Raw genomic sequence first — 13,925 nt, 5'->3', positions numbered from 1 at the left:
AAAAAAACGAGACGGAATGAAATGGGATTAATTATTTTTATTTTAATAATTAAAACTTTTACTATTAAAGGGAGTATTTAATACAAAAATGTATATATAATAATGCCTTTAAAAATTATACGAATACATATATTTGTACAATAATAATACTAAAAAATAAAAATCGTGGTTATAATTATTATTATATTCTCTTATAATTTTTATGTTTGATGAAAAGAATATTATATAGTGAAGAATGATACTTTAAAAAAAATATTGGGATTTTACTCATCACATTTTGTAATATAATTGTATTTAAAAGTATATTATATTTATAAAATAGTACCTATATTATTACTATATATGTATATTAATAATATTATAGTCACATAATACGTAAAATATTAAAAAAGTTGTACGTATTACGACTTAATATAATACATTAAAATACCTACATAGTTCATATAATGTCAATAATATTATCTTAAACCAGTAATATTTTTACGTTCTTCTAATTTTCCATTATCTTTCACGTAAAAATAATGATTTTATCATTTACTTGAATAAAATGTTATTGTTTCCCATAATATACCTCTATTATTACTTTATTATCACTTATTACTTTGCATATTCGAATTAATATTGATTATTGACTGTCTCATGAAAATAAAATCATAAGATTTTTATAAGACAAGTTTAGGTTCCCAAAATCTATCAACCCAAAATCAACGCAGTTAAAAAAAACACTTTTCTCGAATACCAACTAAAATAATAATCATGAAAATTACTTTGATTTCGATAATTTATCGATTTATAGGTTTATTTAAATTATAAAACGATGACATAAAAGTCATAAATTTTGTGTTACCCCGCTATCCATATTACATAATATATAATATTATGTTAAATTAAAATCATGCATAATTCCGTGTGATAATATTATATTGTTGTATATGTTACATTTACATGTATGATGTCGAAATGGTTTAATGGAAAACGGTATTAAGATGTTTAATATCGAATCACCATAATACTGAATTAAACAGTTTAAATGCATAATTTATGTTTCATCGAAGTGAATTATATTTTGAACCCTGTTTACAAATCTGATACTTAAATCTACACCAGAAAAACAATATTTACAACTTTACTTAAAAGTGAATTATGACGTCTTTACATAGAGAAAAACGGGTGTTAATGATATCATAATATTATAATTTATAATAATTATAACATAAACACATGCGCCTATATAAATATTTTTAATTCCAAGAAAACTAAAAAAAAATAGAAACGACGACAATTGTTTTTAATGGATTGGACATGACGGGAATAATATTTTATTTTAGAGTGGTTCTAAATGATAAAATAATATAAGCGTAGTATACCTATAAATTTTGCTACAGGAATATACGTATTTTTACAGGCAGCTTAACTGCGATCACGCCGAAGTGACCCAACTATAGTAGGTAAATAGTACATTGTAAATGTTAAATTTATACCAACACATAAAATTATTACAAGTAGTAGTATAACAATAAAAGTTAAAACTGATACTAATAATTCGCTCACAAACTCGTAGTCGAAAGTGAAATATTATAGTAACAATTTATAAGTTATAACATATGCGAATTTTTTGATAACATCGTGATTTCATACTATAAATCAGATTATGCAAAGTAGATTTAAAAAATATATGATATTATGTAGTTTTTCTTTTAGACTTCCTTAATTCATAATTATATATCTGTGTCTACCTATAGGCTATATAATATTATTGTGCCATCTACAAATTACGATCAATTGAAACAATTGTTGTTTGGAATTAATTTATTTTTAAATAATAAACTGTTCAATATTGAAAAGAACTTTCATACATCTATTTTTATTTTACACATATTTTTAGACTAAAAATATGTGTAATAATAAGTAATATAAAAATAAAATAATATTGGTAGGTACCAGGTACCTCTTACTATATATGTACACGTCTAAAACTAAAATTTGAATAACCATAACACTCTTTGTAATATATGATATTTTAGGATGAGATTTAGTAAACAAAAAATGAGTGAGTAATAAAAATAAAAAACAATATGTCTATTCAACACTGCCATGATTATCGGTAAAATTAAATTTATTCAGCTTTAAAGTATTTTGTATTTCAATATGTATAGTGTATGTGTTAATTTATAATATTTTTAATACACAAAAAGTGTGTCATAACTCATAAATATAGTTTTACCCATCTAACAGTTAACTGATAAACAGTTAATATTAGATAAGTATTAATTAATTTAAAAAATCTAATATAATAAATGATGTGTGTTTTGTTTTATTTTTTCGACTGATATTTTGTATAATTTTAATAATATATTTGGGAGCAATTGTTTTTTAAATGGGCACTTGTAAGAGTTGTATAATATATATATTATATTTATGTACCTATAAGTATTCCCACGCCTATAATAATGGAAAATCAATTGATATATATGTATGTGTGTTGTGTGTGTGTGTTCTAGTGTATACATATTATATATAGAGCGTTTCTGTTTGTGAATACATTGATTTATTTGATATTTTTTGACTTGAGATAAAAATATAAAATTCGTCAATGTAAAAATGTATTTTCAACAGTTCCTATTTAATTACGACGCTAATAATATTACTAAGGACAAACATATATATTATTATTAATATGCGTGTAATGTGTTTTGTACACATGTGTGCCTTTATAATTTAATATTTCATATATTTATACTTAATATTATATAATATTATATTATTAATACCTACTTGTATGGTATATATAAATAAATTCAGTGTTGTATGTAACATTTAATAAAAAGGTATATTCATTTTATGTTTTGTTATTTTATTTCATTTCTTATATTAGCAATAATGCTATGAAATATCGTCATAGCGTGCGGCGAATCGTAACTATTTTGTTACTGTGACAGGACCAAACAGCTGAGTATTACGGAGTGTTTTTTAGATCAAAAGAACGTCACTGACACACGACTTAATAATGGCAGGTTTGTCGTACGAGTCTTGCGTGGTTTGTATACCGAGGGTTGTAACCGATCTGAAAAGAACCTGATTTAGAAAACGGATCCTGGATCAATACGGCGGTGATGATTTTTGAAATATAATATTAGTTATATTAGTTATATTAGTTCGTATGGTATTTTTATATTACTTGCACAGTTGCACTACAAAATACCATGCCATGTAAAAATAAATATATCATAGCACCAAGTAATATTTGGCTGTTATCTAACAAGTTGATTAAAAAAAGCTTCGATTATTTTGACTATTGTTAAAATACTATAATTTAAAACATTTTTAATTGACTTTTTACTTAACTTTTACACTTTAATAATGGACGTTATAATATTATATATACGTACTACTTAGGTATATAACTTATATTTACAATATTATATGCTTTAAGTATACAATAGTAGAAACTGTCCACGTTCTGAAACGAACATTTTCACCCGACCGTACAAAGTGTCCGGGTTTCACACTTTTAATGTTCGACTGTACAATGTGGTGACCTAGAACCGTTCAGGTGAATTATTATACATTTTTATACTTATAAGTTATTATAATAATTGGAAATCATAGTCAAATTGCACTTTTTTACCTAAATTGGGTGGTCGAATTGCGCTTGAGTAAAAAAAAAAAAAAAGGTAATGGTTGAATGGGTATACCGTATTGTCAAATCGACCCACAATGTGGTCTGTTTGGGCGAATAGTCAAATACCGATTGGACGAGTGTTTATCCCACAAAAAATACCACTTTGGCGAATAAGTATGAATAGGTTTGTAGGGAACTTAATTTATACATTATGTGTACCTACCGTAAAATGGGTTTACTTGGACATTTTATAAACTTCAGATGTATGCTGATCGATAAGTTTTAAAATATGGTAAATATAGTAAGGACCAAAAATGCTTAGACTATATAAGATCAATATGTTGTTTTGGATTGAATCTGATATGAATAGATTGTGAGAGGAGCGATTAATGTATTAATTGTACAATGATGTGGGTTTTTATTCTTTTTTGTGTGTCTGTGTACACGATAGGTAGTCGAAATAATGCTTTGATTTTCAACTTCAGCATCTTATTCGATGGGAAAGTGAATCTAGTTGGTGCATTGGGGAGGTCAAAATCCATGTTCCCAATAATGTTCAAAAGCGCCGAGAATAACAAAAAAAAATTAAGGAAAATCAGGAATTTTTACGCTAAATCAGTTTTTGATAAAATCGATTTTGGTTTTTGGTGCAACTCTAAAACAAATGACCGTGGATACATGTTTATATTATCATTTTCTATAAATGACAAAATATTCAAAATATTTTGATTTGTTTTGAATTGTTTATGGACATTTTCAGTTTTGAATTTTTTTTTCTATGAATGTCGATAAAATTTATTTGTTGGGTAAAAAAGCTAGAAAATGTAATCTATTAAAATAAATATTAAAATCCAGTCACAATTTTTTCTTATAAGCTTTAATGTTCAAATTTTAACAAAATACGTAAAAATAACAAAAATTTTCAAATTATTTTGTGTTATAAATTCATAAAAATTTTTCTTTTTTAAATCTAAGATTTGAATGTCATACAAGATTCCCCATAAGTTTGTCTAACTTTATCAAAGAAAAAATTGTCTGCAAGAAAGTCAAATTAAATTTTTATGAGTGTTTAAAGTTCATATTTTTACAACATTACGCCACTGCACTGATTAATTGATCAATAGATTAGAACACAGATGACGACTTATTATTTTAGATCTTAAAACAGTCCTGACAGTCCTGTACCTTTACGGCTAGCAGCTGTATGATATACAAGTAACAAATAGTATAACAGGCTATACATAGAACTGTTCAAAATGTTTTAGTTCAATTCTTTTAATTTTTTTTATAATGTTTTTTAATATAATATTAAATATCAAATTTTAATTGTTTTTTCTAGCACACCTTACTTATTGTACAGAAATACCAGGAATTTGTATAGGTACTTCACATAGTTTGTTTTAAGAAATTACGGGTCGACATTTTTACAGTCGACAAATACTTGATCTCACCCTCCCCCTCTCCCTCCAACAAAACCGTATACCGTCGGCCCTGACCCCATTAAGAAAATGTATTGATATTATACCGTTATGAATCTTAGCACATATTGTTATCAATACGGAATTAATTTATAAAGAATAAAATAACAACTACAATGATGGATTAGGATCATAATAATATATGTGCCTAATTTATATACAATATATAAGTTTATATATTATTAGCTAATGGGTAATCTGGCTCACAAAATTAATAGATAATAGCTTACCAGACAGAATTTATTTCATTTTTAGTACACATTATTTAAGAGTTTGTTCATGCGTCATACTACTCCTGAGATGACTTTTTATATCCTATCCATTATAGAGTATTATTTATAAATTCGAAAAACAATGTTCCATTCACGTATATTTTGTGTGATCGGTAATAAAACGTAATGTCCATATAGCTGCATGTTATATAAGTTTAAGTTATTGGATTTTTTAACGAGAATAATAAATAACCCAATTTGTTCTGCATTTGTATAGAAATAATCTATTTATCCATTCATCGATGACATGTAAGTAACATGTCGGACATTGATTTAACAAAAACGTGTACCTAACTGATTATAATATGATTACATTACTTACGACTAATGTGGAGTAGTAGAATGAGCTTTTAACAAAATGGTTAGTTATTAATTAAAAATTAAAAAAAAAAAATTTGTGATCAGGTATTAGTTTAAAAAAATTTTAAAAACACACTTTTCCATAAAAACATTTTAAAAAAAATTTTAAAAATTGCACTAAAAAGACAAAAATAATTCTCTGTACTTAAAAATAATGAAAAATTTATTGATGAAAAATTTAAAAGTGTGTGGTGCTCATACACTTGACATATATTCCCAGTCACTATCTTATAAACATGATTGAACAAAGAAGTGTATGTGAGACTTTCCTTGGCTTTTAAATTTTTCATCAGTAAATTTTTCATTATTTTGCTCTTATACTTGACATATACTGCCAGTCACTATCTTATAAACAGGATTGAACAAAGAAGTGTATGTGAGACTTAGCTCGGCTTTTAATGTTTTGTATGATGCACCACACACTTTTAAATTTTTCATCAATAAATTTTTCATTATTTTTAAGTACAGAGAATTATTTTTGTCTTTTTAGTGCAATTTTTAAAATTTTTTTTTAAATGTTTTTATGGAAAAGTGTGTTTTTAAAATTTTTTTTTTTATTTTTTTTTTTTTTGGTCCATGTCCCAAAATGACAACGGATTATTGTATTGTCATCCAAGACCAAGGTCTATACCAATTTTCAGAATTTTTCATCTTCAAAAAGTGCCTCAAATCGAGCGCGCAAGATTTGATCACAGACAGACGTGAAACCAAACTTAAGAAAAGTGTTAAAAAATGAACTAACTACTATTTAACTAGGCAAGTTAAATATTTTTTTCATATTCACTTTAAACTTTTAGAGTTAAATTTATTATTTGTTTACAATTAGCTTATAACGTTTTTAATGTTTACTTACCTCAACTAACCGAAGTCAATTTTTTTCATTAACTTTGAAAATTACTGGTATCTGCATAGATTGTTAATGTTCGACTTTCCTATATTATTATTTTATGATTTAAATATTATGTGACTTTCAAACACATTATTATTTGAACTAATTATATTATACCATGACATATTTTATCATAGAACAAATATTAATTGATATAGGTACGAATATATAATGTAACAGAAGTGTTAATCGAAATATCGATTATTGTTTATATTTAACACCTCAAAACCTGGTGTCCGAGATTCTTATTATATCTGAATATACAACACCCCATTAACACAGCCGCCAAGAGTAGGTATGTATTCATGAGTAGTACAAATTTCGCATCGATAAAACATGAAGTGGTTGCCCTAGTCTAGGCAAAACTAAATTTACATCCCTGCTATTATTATTTAATATTGTTAATTAATTTAGTATCCGACGTAAAATAATATTATATTACATAATGTATTACGGATAGGTACATAAGTACACACATTGAATTGACTTTTGCTTTCAAAGTAAAAACAGAACAAACGACGCGCGTATTTAATAAAAATTATGAAAAGCGTCCCGGACAATGATACAATATTATTACAATATTATTTTTAACGCTTTACAATAATAACAATGTATACCGACACCGGGTTTCATTGCTTCGTTTTTAGTCACACCTTTTATACCACGAATGGTGGCTTGGCGCCTATATGTACGTACCATAACATGTGCGTAATATTATATTGTATCAGACGTTATTGTATGTGCGCTGTAAAAAAAATTGTGTATGCAAAGTTAATACGTAGGTAATAGGGTACCTGTACGGCCATAAATCGTGTAACAATATTACATACACAACATATTAAGATGAAAATATATATATAATCCTCCGGTCGTATTCGCTCGTGAGCTATTCGGCTAAATATTATTTAATCGTGAATATTATATTATGCTGACGATATTATGTAAACGTCATAAAAAAAAAACAACGATATAAAATATTTGATATTCCATCGGCCGTAAAACAAAACGCCCCTGATGGTTCAAGTGAAATATATTTTAGTTTTCTCGGAAACGATAATATATAACCGTAGAAAAATAAACAGAGCTTTGGTCACCGCTAAATTATTAAGAAGGCACATGGGCATATAATTTTACGTCAAAGTCGATATTCAAACTAGGTTTTTAACAGTAGGTTATAATACTATGTTACTGCAAAAAAAACTAATATTTTACCTTAGTGAATTTTTAGATTTATTATCAATATTTTTTTTCTCTGTAGATCCGTTCAAGTTTAGATAGCGCATAATATTTTCCCTTGCTTAAAGCGCTTGTAAATTAAAATGTTGTGCTCTAATATTTCATATATTTTGTTAATACTGTACATTACAATTAAAATATTGTGCAGCAAACCATCAAATTAAAACAAATATGGTTAGGCTACGTGGTTAAAAAAAATTTAAACAACCAAATATATGATAAAAACGAGAAGTTTTTTTTGGAAAAGATAACTTAATTTCAGGTAGGTACCTACTTCAAATCATACTTTAAAAAAAATTACTAAAACACGACTGATTGAAAAAACGCTGTATTTTTCTTAAGAATAACTGATTATTATAATCAGTGGATGGAATAAGCTATATTTCTTGTAAAGCAACGCTGCAGGAATAAATAAAATTCGTTCTAAAATTAAAAACAGTTAATGTTTATGCCTTATATATTCTGGTCTATAATATTTTCATTTTTCTGTTCTTAAAAATATACAAATATTCTACAACAATAATTTTTTTGAGTGTTTAAATTATGTCATTGATACATTGATATAAAATGAAATAAATTAGTACTTACCCATATTTTATAGTCAATATTTTTAAGGATTATAATTGTATTCCATTTGTGTGGCGCTATAGCCCTAGTGGCGCTTCACCCCCTACACTAACCAACTACGCATTATAATAGGAATTAAATTTATCAAAATTCATGAAAAAACCCTAGAAGTATGGATGAAGTTTTGACAAAGCGTATAATAGAGTTCCAAGAGAGGTTTTGAGAAATGTATGGGGCAAGGCATGTGGTGTGTGAGGTGAATAGGTTCAAGTACTAAAGATCAGCGATACAAAGAATGGTGATTTTGAGGATGACATAAGAAATAGGATAATTAGTAGATGGATAAAATATTTAGTTAAATACATTTTAATTAATTGGTTATAATTTATATTACAATATTATTAGTGCTTTCTGCACGATAACACATATTATTTCTAAACTGTCTGTAAGTACTTAATTTTCAATAAACTTTTGAAATAGTTGAAACAACAAATTTTCCACAACCCCAAATTTTCAAATAAAAATTAACAATTAAGTGTGATAATTTAATAAGACAAACATTTGAACAAATTATTGGCTGGGATTCAAACGCGTTACTACGGAACATTCTGTATATCTTGTCAATCGTCAGTGGCCAGTGCCTAGTATATACCTAATATTAAATATTATATTATAATCTGCATATTTTAATACATAACAATAAGGACGTTCATATGACCCATAATGTATAAAATATAATAAACGGAATGTTTAAGTGATAATATACGTGATGCTTTGTACGTGCCTACAATATTGCAGGGTGTATTCCAATATATAATAATGGTGCATTTACAGAATTTTGTACATAATATATTTGATATTATACGCATAATATATTATATATATATATAATATTGTATGCGGTATACACATGTGAAATTAACATTTCAATTCTGAAAAAAAAAAACGTTCACTGCCCAGACAGCATTTTGTAATGATAATATTATAATAGTATTATAATAACGTTACACTAATATTATTCGGTATTACAATGTTATAATAATATTATTAATCAAAAAATTGCTGTCTGGAAAAACGCGTTAGACAATTGATTTTTAACATAAAATGTATTTTTTTCAGGGCTCAATTATACAGAAAATATTTAAATGAATGTTAAATTAACCTACTTCTGCACAAAAATAAAGGTGTAACCAAGGTATAATTTTAACATTTTCAGTGATGTTCAATATTTATTGATTGACAGACAAACCACATAAGACAAAATACTAAAAAGTATCACTAATCACTATAATAGTTCACCTATGATGAAAATAAAAATCGTGGTAAAAAAAAAGTCCTTTTACAAAATGACTGCCGATACTATTTTTACAGAAGTTATGTATATAATATTATGCACCTCCAAATATCAGACGTTTATTAAGGGAACAAACTACTAACTGAACTTCCTGAATAGTGGACAAAATTTCAGTGACCGATAGTGTCCGGTAATTAGAGGTTTTTACTGTAATATTATGTATAAACATAACATGTATAGTCAGGGGTGAATTGTCATATCAGGAAGTCGGTAACCTTGTGGCCGGTCTTCTGTGGCCCACTTTATTAGCATTTTATGAAAAAAATCATTTTTCTTGTGAAATATTATTTTATAATTAATAAAACTCCAATATTATGCACCTCCTTTCAAATCGACCAAATTAACCAAAAATTAATTCAGATAAATATACAAAATTTAAATAATTTGAGTACTGCAACAATTTTCCATTGTGATGGATACAATTGTAATTAGTATATGATGTTAAATAAATGGGGAAAAGGTTTATAAAAAATAATTAAATATATTAAGATCACCATTCTGATACCTTTAAAATTGGATCTTAAAAATCGTTGGATGTACTTAGGTTAAAAACTACATAAAATAAATAAATAACAAAGATATTACTTATGAATAGTTTACTAACAGAATTATTAAATATTGCTTTAAATTGGAATAAGATTAAAACTTAATAATTGATATCCTGATTCATACATAGTAAATACCTACCTAGACAGTTCTGATGTTTATGAAATTTAAAACATCCAATATGATAATATTGTTGGTATTGATCACACAAACGTTTACAAAGATGCATGCGAAGAAAACAAAGTATTTTAAAGGAGGAAAGAGTGGCCGAGTGGACTAAAGTGTCGGTTGCGACGCGCACCGTCGCCGGTTCGAACCTCGGCCACAAGCGGCACTTCTCTTCGGGCAGTCACGGTGTCTGGAGAGAGAGACCGCCGTCCCCTACCCGGGCATGGCAGATACCTACGGGTGCCCACTAGAAAATTCTACCAAACTAACAAACACCCGTGTTTAACATACAGTACCCCCCCCCCCCCCACAGTAAAAAAACCACCCAATGGCCTAAGTTGCCGCGGGTTAATTAATAAAAAAAAAAAATGTATTTAAAAACTTCGTTATAAGCTGCTTTAACATTTTAATGAAGCTCCTATATGCTTATTATACCTATCAAAAAACAACAATCAACATTTGCAAATAATTCTTCCATTCCCTTGGAGTTCACAGTGCGCATATTATTAGTATAATTTTTTATTGTATTAATAATATATTCAAACTAAATGTCGAGGCTGTTAATACGTAATTTAAATTTTTACTTTGAGAATTTAGTGTTTCAAGCTAGTTAAATTTATATATATTTCAAATTACATATATACTGGCTGAGATAATATCTGGCTGTTGAAATAGATTAATCCCAGGTATATCATATCTACGTATCTTTAAATGTTGGGATTATAGTGATGATTATTATTATGTTGACATAAAAATGTAAAATAAGGTAAAAGATTATAACAATATAGGTACCTACAACATTTTAGCACTCGCACTATTAGTAGATAACTCGTTATTATCTGAAGGAAAAAATCCGAAAGGGATTATAGCATTAATACGCTTATAAATATATATATAATAGTGTATACAGTATACTTAAATACTTTCATAGTGGTATTGTGTGTATTACGTTATGATGTTTGTAAGGAAAATTGCTTACAAAGATTTAGAAAAAATAAATTTAATATTTTCAATCTTTTCATGTGTTCTTTATTGATTTAAAGGCCACGGATACAGCAAAAATACTATATCTCAATATGAGCTGTATTGCTGTAACATTCGGCACACGTGACATAGGTACATACAAACATAACACGTCTTGCATTAAGTACGTCCACGTCTTATGTATAATATAATATATATAACTAAACAAATGTGTTTTTATTATTATTGGTATTTTTATTATTAAATACAATATTCAACACTTACGCATACTAAAATTAGTTATTTTTTGTTTATTAAAATGTTGTAATATCATTGAAGCCCCAATCACATTTTAATATATTACTATCGTGAACTGCAGTCCTTAGTTTAATAACTCAGAAAGTACAGGTTCGAGTTTTAATTTAGGTATATTATACATTTCAACTATAAATAAAATGATTGCTTAAGCATTTAGATTCAGAAATAAAATTAGGTTCCAATTTAAAACGAACAATTTTTCACCTCGAAACATTTCTTAAATGACTAAATAATATGTATACAAATTTGGAAATATGAAATTCAGAATAAAAAATTTTAATTTGAAAAAATGCACCATTAAATGAAAAATGGGTGTGAACATGCCTGGTAAATACACTCTGTAGGTATACATCACGGTTCCAGTAGAATTGTTTTCTTTAAAAAATGATTTCTATGAAAGTATGAACCCATTTTAGCTGGTACAAGCAGACCTCCTTTAAATGTTACGCTGTATGCTTTTCGTTTTCGGAAATCTATTCTAGACCGAACCATTGGAGAAGTGACTTTCGATGTCTCCAAACCAATTCAATGCACGATGACGATTGGGAATGAATGGTAGTTTTGGTGAATTTCAAGTTCAATAATATAACCACACATCTGAAACTTGAAATTTCGATTAAACAACAATAAAACATGTTTGCAAACCATTTGTAATAATTTATGACTAAAAGTACAATAAAAAAGTAAATTTTCAAAGTTTCAATATGCTTTAGATATTTGAAACTGTGCCAAATCCAATTTTGGTTCCATGGGTGCTCAAAAGATGTCGCGTCATGCCGTCCTCACAATGTTAACAAATTATCTTATCAACTTTGGACAAAAATCTACCAATATAATTTATTTCTTCCGTATTTTTGTAAAAATTTGTTATACTGTTTATCAAATTTAATAGTTGAACAAGTTACGATCATAAAATGTTAATAATTAACATTTGGTGCTTAATTAAAATACATTTAATAATAAATTATCTATTGACTATTGTTGTTCCAATTTTAACTACGAAACCAAGGTTAAAACAAGTGTTTTTTTTAGGATATTTTCAAATGAGCATATTACATGTAAATAAATGTGACATTACAATTACGATCTATGAAAAGTCAAACATTACATTCTAAATATTGATTAATATAAATGTGCCCAATTTGCATAATGATTATTATTATTTTTGGATAGGTAACCTAAAAGTGTATAGTTTAAAATACAAATACTTTGTACTTAAATAACTATAGTAATGGTCCATATTGAATATAAATAAGTACATAGTGTTTTAATATCAGTCTACAATTTATATAAATGATACATTTTCGTTAATATATTATAATGATGAAAATCGTCAAAAAAAAAGAAAAAAGAAAAGTTCGATCGGTAAAACTTCAAATTGAACGCCTAGATAAAGCTTTTTACTCTTTGTGCCATGAAAAAAATAATATAAATTTAAATTTTGAAAATTCTCCAATTGGCCAAGAAGTTAAGTTATTACGAAAAACGATAGAAGATCAATATTCGATTATTGGAACTTTTAGTGTCACAGATATTGTAAACAAAATGATTGCGATTTTGGAACAAAACTCGAAGAGTGAAATTTTTGATGGAAAACTAAACGAAAGAAATATGTTGATTCTTGAATCAAAGGAACTTGATAAGACTTTGAAAACAATGAAACGAGAACAGGAAAAGTTAAAAAACCGATCTTCCCAATTGATAAAGGAACAACGTGTGTATGCACATTTGGCATCATCTATTTATCAAAAGAAAAATGACGAAAATATTATTGAACAATAAAATTATAATTTTCAGATGTACCTAATACATTTTATACTTTCATCTTATACTTGGCTACAATTTTTAGTAAGTTAAAATTTAAAATTTGATGTGAGACTATAGACGTTGACTTTTTAAATTAGGTTAGGTAAATATTTTTATTTAATACTTACATTTAAAAACACATTTTTAGTAAATAAAAATGTGTTTTTATATTCACTTTAATTTTACATACATATCTATAAAAATCGTGAGTATCATAATAATTATATATTTGTGAAATATATGGGTACCTTTGAACATTCTTGCATACAATTCTATGCTTATTAATGTGTTATGTATTCATCTATTGGTTAGGTTAGGTTGTAAGCCGAGCATATGTATTCCCTAT

The 13,925-nt window shown here is 26.8% G+C and overlaps 1 protein-coding gene across 1 annotated transcript; it reads left to right on the top strand.

Moving 5' to 3' along the window:
* Positions 1 to 12,617: 12,617 nt before the first annotated feature.
* Positions 12,618 to 13,596, top strand: LOC132937519 (uncharacterized). The gene has a single exon (XM_061004335.1). It carries the CDS (start codon positions 13,094 to 13,096, stop codon positions 13,553 to 13,555), a length of 462 nt encoding a protein of 153 aa, XP_060860318.1. The 5' UTR covers positions 12,618 to 13,093; the 3' UTR covers positions 13,556 to 13,596.
* Positions 13,597 to 13,925: the final 329 nt, after the last annotated feature.

The sequence above is a fragment of the Metopolophium dirhodum genome, chromosome 1 (genome assembly GCF_019925205.1).
Source record: "Metopolophium dirhodum isolate CAU chromosome 1, ASM1992520v1, whole genome shotgun sequence".
Taxonomy (NCBI): Eukaryota; Metazoa; Arthropoda; class Insecta; order Hemiptera; family Aphididae; genus Metopolophium; species Metopolophium dirhodum.
This window is presented reverse-complemented; position numbering and strand designations above follow the sequence as displayed.